The sequence below is a fragment of the Camelina sativa genome, chromosome 4 (genome assembly GCF_000633955.1).
Source record: "Camelina sativa cultivar DH55 chromosome 4, Cs, whole genome shotgun sequence".
Lineage (NCBI taxonomy): Eukaryota > Viridiplantae > Streptophyta > Magnoliopsida > Brassicales > Brassicaceae > Camelina > Camelina sativa.
In genome coordinates, this window is record NC_025688.1 from 29,229,186 (window position 1) to 29,251,217 (window position 22,032).

The window sequence follows — 22,032 nt, forward strand, 5'->3', positions numbered from 1 at the left end:
GTTATTTCAGTTACATGGAATGTTTTGGATCTTTCTTTATGGGTGACTGATTAATGAGATTTATATTTACACACTGCAGGGTGAATTTACAAGGATGAGGTGGCGGCGATCTAACATTTGTATGAATATGTGTAACTATATTGTAGATAAATATATTTTTCTTGTCTTTTTTATATTCTATTTTTCGTGTTTTATATAATAATTTATTATTACACATTTTTAATTTATTTCATTTAATATATTTTCGCTGCATCGATGTGGGAACATATAGAGAGTGTTGTGTTAATTATTTTTTTTTTTGTGCGTGATAGGTTTTTGGTGTAATAGTTTTATTGTGAGTTTTGTTATTTGGGATGGAAATATGATGTAATGTGGTAGTTATTTATTTTGATACTATTTTTAACATCTTAGACTCTTTGTATATGTGGAATATGTGATGGTTGGATTGGAATTGTAGCTGCACGCTTGTCATTGGGAGCCTTAATCTTCGAAGTTTCCACTAATGAATGGGCACGTCCAGTATTTGGCCCGTAAAATGCTGTCGGATGGTTAATGCTATTTTTGGGGCCTAAACTAGTAATGTTAAATGTCAAAAGTACAGGTAGCGCCGCCACGTTTAAAATTGGAACTGTAAATAGGTCTATAGATTTTAAAGCCCAAATATTAAAGACCCATTAGAAAACCGGGACACGAGTATAAAGACGGTGGGAATAGAGGGCTAAGTTTATTATTATTATTTTTTTCGAATGAGGAGTATAAATAATTACTTCGTCTCCTCGCGTTATCGATTCTCAAAGCCGTAATTAGATAGAATCTCGAAGCCGTTCGTTATCCCTTCTCCGCCTCTACTCGATCGACGTCAGGGCGGTTCTCTCTGTTTCCTTCCCGATTAAGGTATGGTGGTTCCCTTCCTTATCTCTCTCCGAAACCCTAATTAGTCTCTCGCTTCGCCGATTCCTCTTCTTTTTTTAGGGCTGTCGATCTCTCTCTTTTAGTATTTTTGCCTTCTCCCATGGGAATATTCATGAATTTATCTCTGCGTTTATTTCAGTAGATATGATTGTTAATTTGCTGGGGCTATTATTTCCATAACCAATCTTTTAGGTTGAAACTTGTAATTCAAGCGAATCTGATTTTTGAATGTTACTTTGTTTTTGTTTCAGTAGTTTTGATTGTTAATTTGTTGGGGCTATTATCTTCATAACCAGTCAGTTAGGTTGAACATTGTAGTTCTAGCGAATCTGATTTTGATTGTTTACTTTCTCTCTGCCTTTGTTTCAGTAAATTTGCTAGGGCTATTTTTCCAACAGCTATCATTTAGGTTATAACTTGTAATTCTAGCGAATCTGATTCTGTGTTTATAAAGGCGAGAATATTAATATGATTTTGAATGTTACTTTCTTTCTTTTTTTGTAGACAAGAAAACAAAAAATTTCCTCTACGCAGATGAAGACGTCCAGGGTCGTTGATGCTATGTCCAGGAGCTCTGGTCCTTGTCACGCATCTTCCCAACCTGACGCTCCAGCACCAAAATGCTACCATCTCGATATGCCTCAGCCTATACCTATCAAGTTCGCATTCCTTCCCCTAGGGATCACTATCACCCGCAAGGTGTTTGATATTTTCAAGCTCACAGTGCAGTTTGTGTCTGTTTATGGGATGTATTTTTGGATGGCCCTGAAAAAGAGAGTGTGTGATGACCTTCTGTTTGAGTTTTTTTAAGCCAACTGACAGCAGGCACCGCGTTTACCTCAATCTTGTTATCGGGTATTCAAGTGTGTTGGTACCTTCCAAAAAGCTGATGAATTACCAAAAGCTGATCACGAATTTTGATGCTGCTATGGGGGAAGTTCTTGATGGTTTCTTCAAGCTTCTTGACCAATTGCTTGAAAAGAAGGAAAAGGAGGACGGAGTGGAGATGGCTATGACTGATTTGCATGCCTTTGAGTATTTTGCTAACATGGAGGAGACCATGTTGCTACCACCACCACCTGGACTCATTCCAAAATTGATTAAACAAGTGACTGATTTGCGGCCATCGCAGCAAAACTATCCAGAAACCACAAGTAATGTGAATGACGCAAGAGTCAAGAGCTCCGGTCCTTGCCAGCAAAAACTTACTCAGAATGACGATAATGCTCAGGATATCCAACCTGACGCTCCAGCACCAAAATGCTGCCATCTCGATATGCCTCAGCCTCTACTTATCAAGTTCGCATTCCTTCCCCCACAGATCACTGTCACCCGCAAGGAGTTTGATGTTTTCAAGCTCACATCGCAGTTTGTGTTTGTTTATGGGATGTATTTTCGGAGGGCTCTAAAGAAGAGAGTGTGTGAGAACCCTCTGTTTGAGTTTTTTAAGCCAACTGATAGCAGGCACAATGTTTACCTCAATCTTGTTATCGGGTATTCAAGTGTGTTGGTGCCTTCCAAAAAGCTCATGACTTACCAAAAGCTGATCACGAATTTTGATGCTGCTACTGGCGAAGTTCTTGATGGTTTCTTCAAGTTTCTTGATCAAGTGCCTGAAAAAGAGAAGGACGGAGTGGAGATTGCTATGACTGATTTGCGCGCCTTTGAGTATTTTGCTAACGTGGAGGAGACCGTGTTGCAGCCACCACCACCTGGATTCCTTCCACTACTACAAAAGAAACGGGGACGAAGCCAACTGCAACACCTAATCCTATGCATGGAATGTCGTCTCCTCATCCACCACTGTCTCTACGTAACTAACTTAGTAGTAGATTAAAAAAATTATTGTCTTTTTTACGTTTTAATTTTTTGGTGTTTTATATAATTAATTATTATCACACATGTTATTAATTTATTTTTGGCTGCATCGATGTGGGAACATAGATAGAGTGTTGTGTTATTTATTTATTTTTTCGTGTTTGATAGGTTTTTTGGTGTAACATTTATCGTGAGTTGTGTTATTTGGGATGTAAATTGTAGTGTGTCCATTACTACTTTGATACTATTTTCAACATCTTTGACCACTAACCTTCGAAGTTTTCACTAATGGGCCCGTCGAGTATTTGGCCCGTAAAAATGCTGTTGGATGGTTTGTGCTAATTTTGGGGCCTAAACTAGTAATGTTAAGTGGACTCTGTAAAATAATCTGGTGAAAATTAAAATATAAGTTAAGTCTTCTTATCATCAGGTTGTATATATCTTTTTTTCCGTTAATGGGGAGATTTATAAGGTTGTATATAAAAACTAAGATTCTGATCAGATCAAAATATTCCGTTAATGGGGAGATTTATAAGGTTGTAGATAACGATCAATTTGCTAACCATTGCTAACAAAAACAATAAGCAGTTAACTAAATGAAAGCCGTCGGCTTAGGAAGAATTTGTCAGTACTAGTCTATTAGATTATAGAAGTCCAAAAAAGAAAAGCAAAAAAACCATTCTATTAGTTAAATTTGTTTTTTCCGCATGTGTATCACTATAGGGAGATAGATGTATTTGTCATTCAATATGCATGGTCTTAGAGATGCCAGAGAATATTTTAGATGTACTACTACAGTACTATATTTGTTATTATCCATCGTACGACTACATACACGTTTGTTTCTGCAGAAACAATTGTACGAATCAGGATAAGATTAGATCAAGAACGACAAAAGCCGGAAGAGAAGCAAAACGAAGGAGAAGAGACTCGATCAGACGATCACCATTTAGAAAAATTATTAATTGTTAACAACACACGACGCTATTGTTTCCCATCAACGAAACAAATAAAACTTAGTATATATGAAAACATCGACACGATCATACAAAGACCTGAGACCATATCGTTTCCTAACTACACCAACTCATACCTCGTATAACCAAAAAGAAAGTAATTATTAGGTGACAAAAAAAGAAAAATAAAGAGTCTCATGCCTCAACGTCCTAACGCATATGGTGCAAATTCTTTTGTTATCGCTTTGTCTTCAAGGTTGTTCATGTGGCCCTAGATAACATAAGTCCAATTTCTTTTTTGTTTCCTTTCTTTTGTTTCTTTCTATTAATAGATTAATGCACGTTAGTGCACGCCACATACGATATACTTATTTGGTTTTTGATTAATATAGTATTCCATATTCATTCCCCGCTGCGAAATTCTTAATTATTTAAATTTTGATTTTCCTTCGAAACTGATGATTCTGTTTAACAAAAGAATATTAGTATATCTTTTGCTCACAAAAGATTTAGTTATGACCCCGGATTCTCTTATAACAACAACTTACCAAACAAGATGAATCCACCTAGATCCCTAAAAAATATACACAAAGAACCTGACTTGGTCGTCTCAGAACTTCAGTAAACAAATAAAGAAGAACCTGATTAATTTATCTTTATCTAGTTATGAATTTGACTATTGTTATAAGGAAATAAAATATACATTTTTAATGGCTGCAATCACTTAACTTGATCTCCAAGCAAACAGATCATAATTTCCCTAAAGCCAAAAAAAAAAAAATATTCTTAATTTTAGACGAGATAATAAAAACAATAACAATAACAATGTTCTTTTCCCCGCAGAAAAAAAAAAAAAAAAACATTCCGATGACATGATTACCAAAAAAAAATCATAATGATAGTAGTGGGTCAAAAGCAGTGAGTGACACAGCACTGTGACCAGTCTCACGTGAGAGAAGGCCCATTTCTTTGCAAGTAAGCGCGCATGACTTTCACGAACACCTATAGGCGCGTGTCAACAAAAGTTGCTTGTTAACCAAGCTATATGGTTTAGAGTGACCAAACCCAGTGAGAGAGCTCGTATCACGAAAATAAGCCACGTGTCCAAACCTAGCTCTCTCTGACCAGAGAAGCGGCTAATCGCCACTAATCTCTCTATTAATCAATTTACCGAAAACATAATTATGATGCGAGTCATATAACCAATTAATAAAACATTTTTTTAAAATGGTTACGTTTAACTAGATCTCGGGAATTTCATAACGATAACGAGAATTACGAAAATCAAGAAAAAAAGTAAGAAAACAAAAAAAAGCAAAAAATACAAAAAAAAAGGAAACAGTAATTTTAAAAAATAAAACAATAATAAATGGTGAAGGGAAGAGGGGGTGGGCGTGACTATATTTAAGAAGGGATGATACTAAAAGAAACGGCGATTTCTTTCTTCGTAGCCTTTTTGACTCTTCTTCTTCTTCTTCTTCTTCTTCTTCTTCTTCTTCTTCTTTTTTCTCTAATTCCTTATTCCAATATACTCTCTCTTTCTCAAACTCTTATCATCTTCACCGAGTAAAACAAACAAACTAAAGACGAGATGAAAAGCCGAGAGAGAAAAGTTAAGTACACGGTTCACCGGAAAATCACTTCCTTACCGTTCAACGGTTTCCCAAAAACTGTGAAAATCATAGTCACTGATCCATGTGCTACTGATTCTTCCAGCGACGACGAAGAATACGACAACAAATCTCTACCTCCAAGAGTCAAACGTTTCGTGGAAGAGATCAGGTTCTGTAACGACGACGGAGGAGGAGGAGATAAACTGGAGAGGAAGGTGAAGAGCAAGTCGGAGACGGCGGAAAACGGTTGTGATTTGGTAGTGAAGCCCACCGTGGTGAAGTACAGAGGAGTAAGACAACGACCTTGGGGGAAATACGCGGCGGAGATTCGTGATCCTTCGAGACGTACTCGTCTCTGGCTTGGGACTTTTGCCACGGCGGAGGAAGCTGCTATAGGTTACGACAGAGCAGCGATTCGACTCAAAGGACATAACGCTCAGACTAATTTCCTCACTCCTCCTCCTCCTCCTCCACCTCCTCCGGTGATTGATTTTGAAACGGTCTCTGGTTGTGATTCGGCGAGGGAATCACAGATCAGTAGTAGTCTATGTTCTCCGACTTCTGTTCTCCGGTTTGGTCACAACGAAGAAACAGAGTTTAGAACAGAACCGTTGAAGCAGGAAGAAGAAGCTTTATCGTCGGATCCGTTTTTCTTGCCTGATTTGTTTCGCTCCGGAGACTGTTTCTGGGATTCCAAATTTACCCCTGATCCTTTGTTTCTTCTAGACGAAACAACCCATAACAACACAGTGTCTGAGAGTTTTCCGTTAGGTGTGATCGGAGATTTCAGCTCTTGGGACGTTGATGAGTTTTTTCAAGATCATTTGTTCGATAACTAAGTTGAGTTCGTTCTTGAAAATTTTCTGGGTTTTTTTTTGTGAGTGATGGTGGTGGATGGGTGAGTGGTTTGATGATACCGACGGGGATGTATCTTAGCGGTCCGTTTTCCCCTTTCGTGGACGGTTAAGATCAACGGAAGAAGTGCATCGGAATATTTTTTATTTTTCCTATTTCTTTTATGTAATTTTGCGAGTATATATATAAATAGTACTAGTAGTAATTAATTAGAGTGAGAGTTAAGAAGATTTGTGAGAGTAATTATTTGTTTATTATTATTAGGGGGTTTTGAATATTTGGGAGGATTTTGTTGTTTGGTTTTTTCTCTCAAGCAAGAGTCTGTCACTATGCAAGGAAGCAAGCAGTATATATATAAGATCGTATATTTATTAATTTTTATGTGAAATCTTTGTCTTTTGTTTCCTTCGCATGAATCTTCTTCTCTTCTTCGCTAGCAAGTGGGGGTTTTTTTTTGGTGACATGTCATTTTTATTTTGAATCTTCTTGTACATAAAAACATCAAATCAACTTCTTCTCTATCCCCCCTTAGCAAATATAAACAATTTAGATAAGAACAAATTCATCATAAAATATCTTAAGATCCTAACTATATGGCTTAAGACCAAATCAACTATCTAATTTTTTAAAAAATATACATTTGGTCAAAAGACTAATATTTCTTTACCTTCTAAAGATGTAAAAACAACCATTTTCTTGTGTTTATTTTTTGGCACTAAAAGTGTCAGAGCAACAATGCCCATTAATGTGAAGAACCAACTCACTGAATCATGTATTACCCTACACATTGTGTCCACTTTAACAACCTTCTCAATTTCAATGACTCTTTGAACCAACTCATTCAATCAATTATCACACCCTTTTTTTTTTTTGTTCCTTCCTTCTTGCATTCAAAATTTGGTCCATGACTCTATACAAACAGCAAAATTAAACTATACTTGCAAGTTAGGTTTACATCAGTTTTTAAGGAGAAAATCTTGTCTTCTACATGGCAGTGGATGTGAAACCGTTATCATGTATTGAGTTGATAAAAGTATTCAGTGGAGAGAGCAATGAAACAGTGAAGGAAGAGAAAGACAATGTATTGGGGACATGAACTTAGATGTCTTTCTGTCAAAAAGACCACAGACTCTCTCTGGCAAATTGGAAAATGTAAAGGAAAGAGTTTTCCAATGAGAAGATGAAGACTTCTCATGATCTTGTCGTTGACCTTAGTTCCCCGCCACCCCACTATTACATTTTTAATTATTACCTTTCTAATCTATCAATCTTTCGACTACGACGTTTCCTAATATCATTTACATAAACATCTTATGGAATTCTCATCTATTTATTCACATGGTCTCAACCTGTCACTCTCTGTCTACTTTTGGAAATGTTTTAAATTCGATACTAGTAGACTTTTCTTACACTTCTACTAACTATGTTTTAATAGTCTTCAACATTTTTACTAATTGTATAACGAGAGAATGTAAAAATCATATAGACAAGCAGCAGTGAAATATGTAAAGGAAAATCTTATACGAAGAGAAAGAAGTCTGTCATGTTTTAATTATATAAAGAAGGACCATTCACCAAAAACAGCAATAACAACAGTATTGGTCCGTTCGAGGTTTAATTTGACCAATTGTATAGATTTGTCTCTTTCGTGTTTTAAAAATTGGACCAGACCGTTTTTGGCTTCCCGAAGTGTGACTACGCTGCGGGAACCCTCTTTTTCGTTCAGAGGCAGAGCGCTCCCATTCCTCTATCAGTAAATTTTTGTGGTTGAATGGTCAAAATTCAGAAATAAGTGTTCAAATTTTATGATTTTTTTTTTTTATAAAAAGGATAGTGTGTTTGTTTGTTTTTAAAAAACATATTTATATACATATTGTCATGAGTGTGACGAAAATGGACCACTAGCCGTAAAGAATCACAATGAAGATTTACAAAGCAAAAACAAGATATTCATATTCTAAGGATCTACTTGATTAAGACATGCAAATGAATATATTTTTTTTAAATCGACCCTTTAGTGCAGAGTGTTTTGGGTCATCTGATACGTGATTGCAGGAGATGATGGTCCGTGAACAAGTTTTTAAAACTACGTCGAACAATTTTGTTAGAAAAAATGAAAACAATATCGACCAATAGGTTTTTATTCGCAGTAAATTTTAGAAGACTTTAATTTGTAATATCATCTCTCTATTCAATAGATTGACTAAAAAAAAGCTGGGTCTTAGGCTCTTCTTAGCCCATGTAGTGAATGAACCACGTTGCAAAAGGTAACGTCTTTATCAGACAGAGGTTGGCCCAAATCAAATTGAGAGGTGAGACAAGTTGCCTACAAAATCTCTGTACCAATGAGATTGTTATGGGTCCCATAAGATCTTTTAAGTGAAATCTTCTTAAAAACGCTTTACACTTTGTGTATTTATTAGATGTAAAACCCGGTTTAACTCCGGTTATCTTGCATACACAAAGCTGGCAGTTTAATGGTTGTGATTTACTGATTTTTATCATTTGGCAGATAAAGGCTTTGTCACCTGTGCTTTGGCACTGTGCTGTCAATTTAGGCAACAAGGCAAAGAACAAAGAATAAAAGCAAAAGTTTCTCCAACTTGTTCACATATATTATGTTTGTATGTGGAAGAACATATATGCACACAAGGTTTTTGAAATTTAAAATATGGTATCAATAACAGTGATTATTTTCTGCCGATAGACTTTCAATCTTTACACCAATTTTTTTGTTTCAAACAGAGAGAAGAAAAACCCCATTATGTGTTTTTTCCTAATAACACTAACAATAATAGTGTTAGGTGGTAGTAGTAGTTAGTAATAGTAGTACCCTGGTTGGTGAAATGCTCATGGTGAAATTGGGTCATTATAAAGATAACACTTAATTATTACTACTGATCTCGCCAGCTTGGTTCTCATTCTTGTCTTATAAAATAGACCTCATCACATGTTGAGGAATAGACATACCCCCTTTTCCAAAATAAATTTTTTGGTCCTCAACTATTTTTTAAAACACGGCAAGAAGTTTATATCAGTCAAATAAAAACAGCGACGCTTTTTATTAATCAAACTCATCTTAAACGAAAGAGATTTTAAGCCCATATGAGGCCCATAATGTGAAACGAAGATTAGTCAAAACAAACGGCAAGGAGTGCGGTCATAGATATTGAAAACTACAAAGACGTGTTAGTGTGAGTGTGTGTTTTTTTTTGTCTGGTTGATTCGTTAATCGACGGCAACGAATCGTGTCTGAAGATTTTTTTCCTCCATGTAAAATTGGAAAGCCCTAGAATTAGAAGAACACCAACCATACGCTGAATACGTTAACCTGATTGCTCAAAGGATTATTAAAATTGAAAACTTTTTATTTTTGGTTATCCTGATGATGGAAGAAGCAAAGTTAGATTCAAAATCGAAATCGATCCCGAATGAGAATTTGAGATTCGGAGAGAGGGCTTTATCTGCTGGTGGCGCCGCTTTTATATCGGCGGTCATAGTCAATCCTCTCGATGTTGTTAAGGTTCGAAATTAAACAAATTTTCAACACTTTTTTGGGCTATGAAATGTGTAAATCTGATTGAGCTTTTTTTGTAATAAGCAGACGAGATTACAAGCACAGGCTGCAGGAGTTCCTTATCAAGGCTCGTGTCGTCTGGGTTGTTTCGATACGAATTCCACGGTATGTATTATAAATAAGCCGTCTTGGTTTTGAGATGGGTTCTGGATTGCTAAAGTTTTGATTTTTTAGTATTCACTGGTGATTTCAGTTGGTACATGATTTAAGAAGTAGTTCTTCTCCTGGGATGTGTAGAATCACTGGCTCTGCATCTGTTTGCTCAGATCATCAGTACAAAGGAACCCTTGATGTCTTCTACAAAATTATTCGCCAGGTTAGAGAACAATTTGTCTTGTTTTGATTATCTTTGTGTATTGAAACTAAAATGGTAATGAGAGTTGCGATGTCTATATATAAAGATCTGTCTAGTGTTTTATTTTGAGTTTTAGAGTTGCAGTGTCTATTTATAAAGATCTGTGTAGTGTTTGATTTTGATTGTCATGTATATCCGTTATTGTTCTTTGAGAAATTCATGATTTGCTGCTGGCTTCTGGTATAGTCTCATTGTATAATGCAATTAGTCTTGTAATTTGATTTAGTAGATAACCTCTCAACTAAGGAATATTTTTCTTCTTTTTTTTTTTTTTTTTCCTTTCTATTTCTAGTTCACTATTTACTCATTGGTAGAGTTTCACAGGAACAACTTTATGCAGGAAGGGTTTTCTAGGCTTTGGAGAGGTACAAATGCAAGTTTAGCATTGGCCGTTCCAACTGTGAGTTCTCTTCATTAATGCTGTTTGCTTCTTCGACCTATATAGTTCGTTGGGTCTTCATGACTTATTACCACTTCTTTGAATATGTGGCTAGGTTGGGATCTACATGCCTTGTTATGATTATTTTCGCAATAGAATGGAGGGATTTACAACAGAGAAGTCCCCAACTTTGACACCTTATGTTCCACTAGTTGCTGGGATAATAGCACGCTCCTTGGCTTGTATCTCTTGTTACCCTGTCGAGTTAGCGAAGACACGGATGCAGGTAACTCTTAAAGATTTGAGCAGTCTTTATTTTGCCCATTACCATTTTCATGGGTACTAAACTATTAATGAGTTAAGAATCAACACCATTATAGTAGTCTAGTAGACCTATCCGGCTGAACAAGCAAAAAGTAAAGTAGCTGTAATGGTTTCTGATTACTTTATTGGTGTAGCTGTAATGGTTCCAATAAATTAGCTTTAATGGTTTCTAACAGGCATTCAAGGGAACGCAAAGAGATGTAAAACTGCCTGGCGTTTGGAAGACATTAGTTGACGTCATCAATCCTGTCAAGGGATCAAGTAATGGACAAAACTACAGGATGTTATGGACTGGTCTTGGTGCTCAACTCGCTCGGGATGTTCCGTTCTCTGCAATCTGTTGGTCAATACTTGAGCACGTGAGTAATCTGTCCCTGACAAGAAAAGATTATCTAGATTTGTCCATCCATGTCCTCACGAGTTTTTTCGTTATGAATTTTAGACCCGGAGAAGCATATTCTCGTTCATGGGTGAAGAACCAAGGGCAGGCAGTATAATAGGTGCGAACTTCACTGCTGGTTTTGTTGCGGGTGGAGTTGCTGCTGCAGTCACTTGCCCACTAGATGTTGCAAAGACTCGGCGGCAAATAGAGGTAAAAAAACACCTTAACTTGATCTTCCGTAAGTCCACTGAATTGCTCTTGTACAGGTTGTTATTAAATTCATCACCTCCTTTTAGACAAGTGCATTAAGGAAGTCGGGGTACTGAAACCAAATAACATTTAATAAAATTTGGATTTTACAGAAGAATAGAGACAGAGCCATGACAATGACCACAAGACAGACTTTGGCAGAGATTTGGAGGTATGTATTAGAGGTCCATCGTCCATGAGACAATATCTTTTGTGATAAACGGAAAGTTCCAAACTTAGTAACTATGTCGGTTCAATTTTGATGTATATGTGTGTAGGGATGGAGGAATGAGAGGGATGTTTAGTGGAGCAGGGGCTAGAGTCGGAAGGGCAGGACCATCAGTAGCCATTGTGGTATCCTTTTACGAAGTGGTCAAGTATGGACTGCACAACTTTCACCAACAGTAACACTTATTATAGTCACTTATAGAGATATTGTTTTTGATGCGAAGATGAAAAGAGAAACAGTTGGGCATCAAAACTCAAATAAAGAGTTTGCCGTATGAGGTGCTTTCCCTTACTACAACAACACCTTATAACAAAGGCAAAAATCCAAAATTTATTCTTTATTTGTTTTTGTCAAGAAGGAATAATTTTATTCAACACAGTTCTTGCATTTGTTATTTGTTGGTAGTATATTTGTTTTTGTAAGAAAAGAATAATAGAAAAGTTAACTTCAACACGAGATTAACTTGATCAAACAGGGTGTGTAGCAAAGTCATTTCTCGATAAATAATAATAACATGTGAAATGACAATTCATATAGATCCGTGATTTGTAGTATAATAATCCTTGAATTACATTTTTACACAGTTTACAATGAAAAAATAAACATTTTCGGCACCGATGTGAACTGTGATAAATTATATAGATCTCTGATGATGGATGGATAGAGATAAGAGAATCGAATTCAAAAGGAGTGAGAGCTCAACGGGCTTCAGAATTCCGGCTTTTATTTTGCTTTTGAAATAGTCAGATACAATGTGGCCAAACCAAATTTGAACAATTAAACCGGTTTTTTGCTTTTTGGTTTTTTTTTTTGGGGGGGTCTACTAAAGTTGATAACAATTGTCAAACTTGTTGGTAATTTAAAGAAGCTGATTAAGAACACATAGTAGTAGTATGTTGTGGGTTATGAATGAGAAGAATATAAATTAATAAGGAAGAAGAGAAGAGACAATGATCAGTAAATCTCCAGAAAGAAATCATCATAATCGAGACAAAAATAGCACAAAATCAACCCACAGACTCTTTAGGATTTTTATCCACAAAAAAAAAAAAAACTTGGAAATGGAAAGAGAGAGAGAGAGAGAGAGAGAGAGAGAGAGAGAGATTAGAACAAGGAAGAAGAAGCATCAAAGAGGATGAATTAGATAAGTCAGCACCAACGCCACCACCATTAGCAAATACGCTATCCCTTGATCTATCGATGTTCCTGCATTTTTATTTTTCCCAAACATAACAATTCAGAACAAAAAACGAAATCGAATTCGATTCTTTTTCATATGTTTCCCCCAGATTTCACGGAGAAAACTCTCGATTTCAGATCTGGAAATGCGAATCTCATCTTGGAAGAGAGAGAGAAGATGAGACTTACCATCGCTGGAGGGAGCAGGAGCTGGAGCTAGGGATTGCGCCCCGGCGACAGACAATATCACGGCGAATACAAAACTTAATAACGCCAATCCGCCTACGGAGTTTCTCGGCGCCATCATCTCTCTGCTGGTGTTTTGATCCAAAGGAAAACGAAGATCCTCGAGAAATAAAAATAATCTAACTAACTCCGGCGAGAGAGAGAGAGAGGGAATGTGAAGAGCAAAAGGGAGAGAGAGATGACGACGACTTGTGTTGTGCGTTTTAAGGTGTCTTCTTCTTTATAGTGTAGTAGTCCTGGTCCAACAACACCGGTTCAATGTTTACCGGTTATAACCGGTTCTTTATCCGGTCAGAAAAAGTTCAAGAAGCATGATGCTTTTCCTCGAATTCTCTTCTTTTTTTTTTTTCGATTTTTTGATAGTTCATCTTCTTCTAGTTTTCTTGTCAAACTTGACATTATTACTAATGTTTCTAGATAAAAAAAAAATACTATACGTTCTATTTGAATTATCAAAGAGGTATATAAAATTGTTCTTGTGTAATAACTTTGACTAGAAGTTGTTGTCGTTGTATCTCTCTCTCTAATCCAATTTGATTTTGTGAATAATAAATAGTATGATAGAAAATTGTTATTTTATTATGTCAACGGATAGAAAAATTGTTTACCGTGAAAACAAAAATTGATACATATATTTAAGTTCGAAAATGAGATTACGATTACAATTACGAATTCTAAGTTTTGAAAGAAAAAAAAAATTGAACTTAAGTTCGAAAAAATAAGTCACATATATTGACTAACTGTCATGAGCTAGTGTGCTTGATCTACTATTTTAATTTGGGGTACCTCGGTTGTTGAATGTACGACAATATGAATAATTTGTTGTATAGTTGTTATTTAATAATTAATTTAATCTTTATTAGGTGGCTAATTTACAAACTGTAGTAAAGAGGAATTAGCCGTTGGATCAGTTACATATCCAATCATTGTAAAATATTCTTATCTTTTTCAACATTACTGGAAGAACATGCATGTTGCAGCAGGGACTCTCTCCTTTTCAAACTTGGGAAATCGTATAACGTTTTATCAACTTCTACACTATTTTTCGATGGGTAAACTAAAAACATACAAAATTAAAATCAATGGTTCAGAATGAATTGAGAAAATTCCAAAAGGAAAGAAACACATGCATGAGTGGAGTCACATGTGTGTGATGAGGCCAAATAGTTCATTGCCTCTTGGTCTCTCTCGCAACCTTCAATCATGATACTCTTTTGAATTTTTCAAAGAAAGAGAATAGAGATATATATGATCATCACAAAGAGGCTGAAATAGAGGGACAATTAGAAAGATGACGTAATGGGATTGTTTGAAGCAACCATGCATGTGCTGCCCTGTGAACCCAACTTGCCTCCCTTGGTTACAATTCTATTTTTACCAATGTTTTTGTCAAATCTTGCTAGTTATCAATATTCCATCGGAAGAATTCATCATCTTTAGTATTTAACAAAATAATATCAGAAAATGTTATATGTACATGGCAGAACAAAGAAGATGGAACTGCTAGTATTATTTTGTGTCATGGGCCAAAAAAATTGATAGTCAGTGATGATTAAAATGTTAGATTCATTTTACATAGAATAAAAAAGAAAAAAGGTCTTCTTTTCTTTGTCCGGACTTGTTACAAGGGGAATCTTTAAAAGACACTTACCTGTCTGATGTGAAAGATAACTTGCAAGAGAGAGCATAGCACCAAAATCTTGAAGATTTTGCTTCGAAGAAAGGATAATGTTTTGTATTTATAAACAGTGTTTTCCTTAAAACAACGAAGAAGAGATGGGAGTAGGGAGTATTATTAGGTCACATGGACATAATGATATACCAAAGTGGATGATTGACTCAAGTTGAAGTACTAATGTATGTAAAAATAAAAGAACAATGAAACAAGAAGAGACAAAGAGAGTCTCTCAGGAAAGCAGAGGGTTCGAATCCAAAGACAAATGTTGGCTAAAAGGCCCAAACCCACGCCATCAAGCAATCATTTTCACTTTCCTAATTTAGCTCTTTGATACACTACATATTGGACATAGATACAAAGAACATGCGAATTCATTATTTGGACAATTTAGAACAATAGATAATAGAAAAAAACCCAGCCAATTAATAACTAACTCATCTGTCCTTCCTTCATCAACGCCTTGTGTTCCTAGAGATTTGAGTTTGAATGATCACCACTAACAACAATAAAACATAGTCTGTGTACAAAAAAATTTAGTTATTTAAACAATTCTATGCCAAAAATGTTTTTTTTTTTTGAATAGTTCTTCATTCTCATATAACTCTTCCAAAATTCTTTATGTAAATGTTTTCTAACAACATTGAATCTGAAACCACAAATTGTGAATTATGCAGACGAGAGGTAGCCATGGGATGAATGGATGATTTACTCAAACTGAGAAATAATAATCAGAGACCTCTTTTCTCTCTATTTATCTCTTAACAGTGAATAATCTTCAACAACAATTACATAATTAAGCTAATGGGAACATACTTTTACAGTTATATACCTCTCATCATTACACATTGATGCCGACCAAATCTGAATCGCTTCTGAAGGATCTGAGAAGTTTATCTCCAATCATATCATATATAAAATTACAGGAAGAAGAATCAGATAATATGATCATAGACTATTTTTGCTTCAACTTCTTCAAGATTTTCGAATCCCTGTTTTGGTCATATGGGATCATCATATCTAGGACAAAAACGTTGCTTCAAAGTCAAACTGTTTTGCCCTAGATTCAGACTCAAGAGATCAGGTTTTGAGAATTGTCCAAAGAACGACTTACTCAAATAGTGCAGTGCCTGTTGAGTCAAGTTGTCAAACAAGTTTCAGTAGCTTCATGTTTCCTGTAGAATTTGCAGCTACAAGCATATTTGATTTCTTCCTCCAGCAGACGCTCGACACAAACTGTCCATTGTCATCAAAGTATTCGTTTCCAGAAATGGGATCTACAGATCCAAACTTGTATGAAGTCATTGGCATCGGTAAGGATCTATAGTAACTATATACCTGAGATGCAAAATCAAAGTAAAAGAGGGAACCTTTTATAACTCATAAGTAACTATAATATTCATATCATCAAGGTCGATGAAAACAACTTAAGGCACCTTTGCGCGCATCTAACATATATACTAAAGGTTGAGATTTTGTGTTATGATGATATGTTAGATACCTCATTGGTCTCTGAACCACAGGCTATGTATCCGTCCAAAACCGACAATCCGACGAAATTCTGCGCAGGTACAAGATTACACATCAGAACAACTAATGATGTCGGATAAGGTGTTGAAGGTATTAAAAAAGAACTGGGATTAACCTTCTGATTTGTATGTCCTTTATACGTTGATGAACATGCACCAGAAGATAAACTAGAGGAATTTGTCTTATTTAAATTCCAAAGCTTGAGAGAGTTATCAGTGGAAGCAGAAACAATGGTTTCTGAATCCATAAATTTGACATAGCTAACAGCTTTCTCATGGCCAGCCAATGTGCACCACGGAGTTTTGACATACCGAAGATCATAGCAATAAACCTTGTAATCAGCTGACCCAAATGCCAGTAAGTGATTGGAATAAGAAGAGAATTGCACACAACACACATTTGCTGGACTCCAGATTGTTCCTAATGACCGTTTCTGCATATCCCACCAGAGAAATATATAAGTTCCACTATGTTTGGATAGTCATAAGTCTAAACAGAGAATCATAATTTCTGAAGTTATACTGACCCATAAGTAAGAGAAAACAGCAGGTTGATATACATAAAACTTCTTGCAATATTAAGAGATATGAGTAAGAGTTGTACCTCATTGATGCTCCAGAGCTTCACCGAACAGTCATCACTTCCACTGACAAATTTCGTTGGGTCAGATGGAGAAAAATCAACTGACCAGGCTCTCTTCTGATGTTCTGTGTACTGCGAAAATCCTTGTCCAGTCCCGGCATCCCATATCTGCACTCACCAAGTACCATACAGTAAGAAAGAATCATGTGTAACCATGCAAATGTATTTCAGTCTCACTTAAACAGCTCAACTTCTCTATTCTATCACAAGATTAACATGACCACATCTCATACAGGGAGAAAAAGCACAGGAGGTTGGTCCTATAGATTCTAACGTGCAACCAGATGACGACGATGGTAACTAAGAAAGATTCCAAACTTGACACAGATAGGTGAATCAATTAATTGCTATACGCACCTGAACCACACCATCATAGTCAGTCGAGGCCAAGTAGTTTTTGATGTAACTATTCCAGCAAACACAGCTTAATTTAGACTTGTTGACCATCTCTACTAGTGGATAATGAACACCCACAGATTCATTCATAAATGCATTGAAGTCAAAAATCTTGATCTTCTTTGATATCCCAGCTGCTGCTATGTGTTCCTCATCAGGGTCAAAACTCAATGAGCAGACTACACTTGCAGAGTTTAAAAGGTCACCACTTCTTATTGTCCCACAAGTTTCAAACTTGCTGTACCGAGCATATTTGCACAACCCCTCAAAAAATACTTCTAGTTGATCAGAAGATTTTCCTTTGGTTCTCGTATCTTGATTCTCATTTTGGTTTTCAGAGCACCTGTCCCTGTCCTTGAGTATGATTTTATCAGAACGGGCACTAGCAGCAGAACTTGACAAGTTGATTTGTGATCGCATGAAGAAATATGCATCTTCAAGTTGACGGATATTACTCATCAGCCTTTCTGTATTAGCAGTTGGTACAAACAAGGCGCCAGAAGTTGTACAGCGCTCGTTGAGGGGAGATGATTGCACTCTTCTTTCAATAGCTCCATGAGATTTCACCAAAGATGCATTTGAAGAATATCTGCGCTCGGCCTCCTTAATATCATCCTCCAAGGTCTGGATATCTTGCAAAAGTTTAGATGCTTTTTTCTGCTTTTGCTCTTCTAGTGAAGACAAAAAATGAAGTAACAGCTCAGATATCTCCTCATCAGCAGCTGTCGATGTAACTGAATTATCTTCGCCTAGCAACTCTGACTTTAGTATTTCTCTGTCACAGAAAAAGAAGAGACTGAGAATAGAAAAAGAAACAAGAAGATAATTCACACTGTCACACAGTAGCATGCCAATTTCTCTGCACAATTATAGGGAAAACATTGGAGGTATCTGGCAAAGAAATCTTAGAACGACTATTTTTGCTAATATAATGGAAGGTCCACACATTTTCCTTTGTACCACTCCTAGTAAATATTACCCCACATGATTTATTTCAGGGAAGCATTCAGCTATATACCTGGCTGTTGGTCGGGAGGCGGGTTCAGGATGTAGAAGCCAAAGACAAAATCCAGCTTCCTTTGGGTATTTTGAGAGAAATGTTGGTGGGAGAATCCGATGACGTAAATCTGCCATCATCGCAGCATGCATCTCACCCGACTCGCAATGGCATAGCAACTGAAACAACCAGTGGTCAAACTAGAGATGTCAGTAAGCGTTTTCACATGAAAGGATCAAATACTAGCTCTGCCGTTCAAAGGTCAAGCTCGACTAAAAAAATCATCGCAAATGCGAATCAAAGACTGTAAAAAGAAAATGGAAACTACCGAAAGCCTGATATGTTACATCCTTTGTGGTAAAAAAAAAAAACAAGCAAGTAAGCTAAAATCTTATGAAAGCTAATACAACAGATATTTGTCCATACCTCAAACAGAAGAACACCAAGAGCATATATATTTGACTTTTCTCCGATATCTTCTCCATTAATCTCCTCTGGACAAGTATACCATTGCTCTTCTAGCCATGTAGACATAGACTGTTTTTTCGTCATTGAAGACACACTTAAATTTTTGATATAGTTTTGCTGTTGGAGTTCGCAACTGTCTGGATTACGTGCATCAACCACATTCAAATCAATCACAGGGCTTTTTCTTTTGAAAGGTCTCCCGGTTGAAGTGGCCTGCAGTTGATTACCTGGAGAATGCACATGCAAGTCCATTTTTCTTTTCCTCAAATCCCTACCTCCATTAGATGATGATTTATGAACCACTGGTCTCCTCCTCCTATTCAAATCTTCGTCAACATCTGAGTCTAGATCGTTCTTTCCAAAAGTACCAATATATCTAAGTTTCTTGGATGGGACTAACATAAAAAGGGATGGTCTCAAGTCTAGCAAGAATAACCCTTGTGAATGGGCAGAGTCAACAAGCTCCACCAGCTGCCTAAACAGACAAATACCATGTCTTCTCTCTCGTTTAGCATAACTTGATCTAAGAAACTCCCTCAAACTGATCCCACTGGAAGATTTAGTATGAATCCCAGCACCATGAGATACAATCCCATTTCCTTTGGGACTTGATTTTGGAGTCGACACATCGTGAGGAGTAGGGGACTTTTTTTCCTTGCTTCCAATATCTTGATCAGAGACAAACTCAAGAGGAGTCTCCTGGTTTTTGCCTACAACCCCTTTCCCCTTCATAGCTCTTTTAAGTAACAACTGAGAAAAATTGGAAGAACTCACAGGGGATTTAAGTTGGACACCTTCACCGATCAATGCAGGAGCTCTCATGATGCTGTTCTCACCAGCAGCTGCTCTTAAACGTTCAGAGAAAGCTTCAAGATTCTGCTCGGTCCTCCTAGTCATAAAAGGTTTAAGGTTTTGCCTTTCAGAAGGAGCTCCGGCAAGCTGTTGTCTGATTCTAGACAACATCTGATCCATGTCACGAGGTTGAGAAGAATGATCAAGATCCACATCTCCTGGTTTATTATTATTATAAGAAGACCCTCTAGAGAGACGGTAGAGATGCTCAAACTTGCCAGCAGCCCTAGAACTATCCATCCCTTGAACCGTCCTATAGTTGCCCAACGTCAACTCTTCAACAGAAAGCTTATTATTATTAGCAGCAGCAGCAGAATCCTCGGGAGGAGGAGGCTTAGTAGTAGTGATATCAACAAGATTTCTGTGAGCAGAGCTCCCAGGACAGTCGCTTCTCATAGAATCATTAACAGTTTCAGAATCAGTCACCATGTTATTATTATGATGCTTACAAGGAACATCATCGACGACTCGTGGTTTCAACTGTAAGTTGTTACTCGCAACTGTCTCTTCACCAACTCTTTCCATAACAGGCATCCACATGTAGTAGTAGTAGTAATAATTAATAATAACATGAATCCACAGCCTCCATACCCTAAATCAAATCGAAACGCATCAGAATCTCAAACCGATAGAAAGAGGAAGAAAGCAAATATAAAAAAAAAAACCCTACTTATTACTAAATTCATTGTGCGTGTTCAGATTACTAAAACTAGTTTAAAAAAAAAACACAATTAGTTCCTGATCCCGAAACGTATCCATAAGCTTAATCTCAGGCAGCTAATCAGAACAAAAGAATTGGAGAAAACGAAGAGCAATGATGAAAAAAAAAACGGAAAAAAAAAAATCAAATCGCTTACAACGATGAAGTACGCGGAAACCGAGAGATCACAAATTCAGATCATACAGCGAAGGCGGTGATTCCAAACTGTGTGGAGGAGACAGAAGAAGCGAAGAAACCTTCTTGAACAAAGCAAAATTCAGAAACACACACCACACACAGAACAGAAGAAGGAAGAAAGAAGAAGAAAGGTGCGTGTGAGGCTACAATAAACTTGTTGTAATCTCTATCTCTTCTAGTAGAAGAAAACACAATGAATCTCTTCTTCTCTAACTAAACTCGCATCATTCCTTCTTCTTCTTCATTCATTCATTCATTTCTTTTTCTTTTTTTTTTTAATTTTATTTTTATTTAAAAATTGTTATTTTTTAGGCTTCGAAGCCACATATCAAAATCATATGCTTTTCTTTTATTCTGGCGGACAATTTTTCGAACATTATATTATTTCGTTTTTTTTTATATACTTTATTGCAAGAAAAGAGAAAGATTTTTTCGTCTTGGCTGCCCAATTATTATATTTTTGTTTTTTTTGTTTAGTTTTAAGGCTTTAAGTAGAGAGAGGGAGATTATGAGACCAGATTACGTTGATAATCATTTTACTTAGTGACATCAGCCAGAGAGACGGTCCTGTTTTTTTGTCTTATTTACGGACAATGCCACTTGTTTCGTAAAGCAATGCGTTTGGTCTGTAAGGGGTATGATTGGTATAATAAATTAGGAATGTTGCATGGGGGAAGTAATCTTTTTTAAGTGGATATTTGTTAAGAGGAGGAGATTAAAACACGTCGACGTCGCTTAATCTTATTCGCAATTCGAGGGAAGAGGGGTCACGTGAAAGATGTGGAGACTAATACGCCACGCTTTTTTTACGAATAAACTAACATACCTCCCTCCCACAGACCCACACCACTTAATGGGCTCGGTCTGAGCCCATTTCAACACTTTATGGCCTGCTTCTGAGTTTTTAAAAAATAAAAATAAATTGTGGATTAAATAAATAAATAGATATCGTCAATACTAGTAGTAAATTTCTTTTAGAATCTTAACTTCTCTACCATCTAATCTTTAACTTTAAGGGGAGGTATTGGTTTAGGATTTAGAAAGAATTTTAATGACTTTATATTTTTGCTGATTTTTAGAATCATAGAAAATTGAAAGTTAAAAATGAAGGATTCTAAGAGATTGTTTAAGAAGTTTTTTAAAATCTTGGTGATTTGTTTTTTCTAATCTTATAAAATCTTTCTATTTGATGAAAGAGTTTTCATGACTTTTGTTATGAAGAAAATGATATAAAATCCTAAACCAATAACATAAACTTTGAATTCCTTAACAATCCAAGATTCTTTTGTTTTACTTGAATAATATGAAACTTTTAATGACTTTATAAAACTCTTAATCCAATAACACTAGATTTATCAAGATTTTAGATAACTTTTTATAAATCCACAACCAATAACACCAAATTTTTAAAGAGTTTTAAAAAGTCTTGATTGAATAACAACATATTTACCTAACTTTTTAAAGTCATTAAAATTCTTTCTAAATCCTAAACCAATACCT

General features: G+C 36.2%; 5 protein-coding genes and 1 non-coding gene across 9 annotated transcripts in view; 4 read left to right on the forward strand and 2 right to left on the reverse strand.

Annotated features, from left to right (window-relative positions):
* Window positions 1-256, forward strand: part of LOC104783204 — a 1,385-nt gene extending 1,129 nt beyond the window's left edge. For both annotated transcript variants that reach the window (XM_019244362.1, XM_010508328.1), the window contains one exon: window positions 80-256. In XM_019244362.1, the coding sequence (XP_019099907.1) occupies window positions 80-98 (19 nt within the window). In that variant the 3' untranslated portion in view covers window positions 99-256. The remainder of the gene's footprint in view (window positions 1-79) is intronic.
* On the forward strand, window positions 769-2,749 carry LOC104784442 (splicing factor 3A subunit 1-like). Its single transcript, XM_010509468.2, is given in 3 exon segments — window positions 769-894; window positions 1,417-1,713; window positions 1,715-2,749. Coding segments are annotated over 2 exon segments (1,302 nt in total). The 5' UTR covers window positions 769-894; window positions 1,417-1,446.
* On the forward strand, window positions 5,071-6,535 carry LOC104783205 (ethylene-responsive transcription factor CRF5-like). Its single transcript, XM_010508329.1, has one exon. It carries the CDS (start codon window positions 5,278-5,280, stop codon window positions 6,136-6,138), a length of 861 nt encoding a protein of 286 aa, XP_010506631.1. The 5' UTR covers window positions 5,071-5,277; the 3' UTR covers window positions 6,139-6,535.
* Window positions 9,540-12,105, forward strand: LOC104783206 (mitochondrial carrier protein MTM1-like). Of its 2 annotated transcripts, none has more exons than XM_010508330.2 (9): window positions 9,540-9,677; window positions 9,759-9,836; window positions 9,925-10,047; window positions 10,427-10,486; window positions 10,581-10,751; window positions 10,966-11,148; window positions 11,232-11,381; window positions 11,534-11,592; window positions 11,699-12,105. In XM_010508330.2, the coding sequence occupies exons 1-9, from the start codon at window positions 9,540-9,542 to the stop codon at window positions 11,826-11,828; spliced, it is 1,092 nt and encodes a 363-aa protein (XP_010506632.1). In that variant the 3' UTR covers window positions 11,829-12,105. The 2 variants fall into 2 exon arrangements, with proteins under 2 accessions (XP_010506632.1, XP_010506633.1); XM_010508331.2 differs by having other exon boundaries at window positions 9,545-9,677; window positions 10,411-10,486; window positions 11,699-11,828.
* Window positions 12,581-13,275, reverse strand: LOC104783207. The gene is made up of 2 exons (XR_002037852.1): window positions 13,018-13,275; window positions 12,581-12,855 (listed from the first exon to the last, which is right to left on the reverse strand). It is a non-coding gene; the product is annotated as an uncharacterized LOC104783207 (transcript).
* LOC104783208 (protein SUPPRESSOR OF PHYA-105 1) lies at window positions 15,473-20,801 on the reverse strand. Of its 2 annotated transcripts, XM_010508335.2 has the most exons (9): window positions 20,492-20,801; window positions 18,741-20,226; window positions 18,336-18,493; window positions 17,279-18,092; window positions 16,883-17,029; window positions 16,395-16,712; window positions 16,251-16,310; window positions 15,864-16,087; window positions 15,473-15,769 (listed from the first exon to the last, which is right to left on the reverse strand). In XM_010508335.2, exons 2-8 carry the CDS (start codon window positions 20,172-20,174, stop codon window positions 15,896-15,898), a joined length of 3,123 nt encoding a protein of 1,040 aa, XP_010506637.1. In that variant the 5' UTR covers window positions 20,175-20,226; window positions 20,492-20,801; the 3' UTR covers window positions 15,473-15,769; window positions 15,864-15,895. The 2 variants fall into 2 exon arrangements, with proteins under 2 accessions (XP_010506637.1, XP_010506636.1); XM_010508334.2 differs by having other exon boundaries at window positions 15,473-16,087.

Bases quoted from the DNA above. Each gene is read 5' to 3' on its own strand.
- LOC104783205 (XM_010508329.1), top strand. From the start codon at position 5,278: ATGAAAAGCCGAGAGAGAAAAGTTAAGTACACGGTTCACCGGAAAATC.
- LOC104783206 (XM_010508330.2), top strand. From the start codon at position 9,540: ATGATGGAAGAAGCAAAGTTAGATTCAAAATCGAAATCGATCCCGAAT. The intron at 11,149-11,231 runs GTGAGTAATCTG...TATGAATTTTAG, and splicing joins GTTGGTCAATACTTGAGCAC to ACCCGGAGAAGCATATTCTC. The intron at 11,593-11,698 runs GTATGTATTAGA...ATATGTGTGTAG, and splicing joins ACTTTGGCAGAGATTTGGAG to GGATGGAGGAATGAGAGGGA.
- LOC104783208 (XM_010508335.2), bottom strand. From the start codon at position 20,174: ATGTGGATGCCTGTTATGGAAAGAGTTGGTGAAGAGACAGTTGCGAGT. The intron at 18,494-18,740 runs GTATGGACAAAT...TGGTTGTTTCAG, and splicing joins TTGGTGTTCTTCTGTTTGAG to TTGCTATGCCATTGCGAGTC. The intron at 16,088-16,250 runs GTATCTAACATA...TTTGCATCTCAG, and splicing joins GTGGTTCAGAGACCAATGAG to GTATATAGTTACTATAGATC.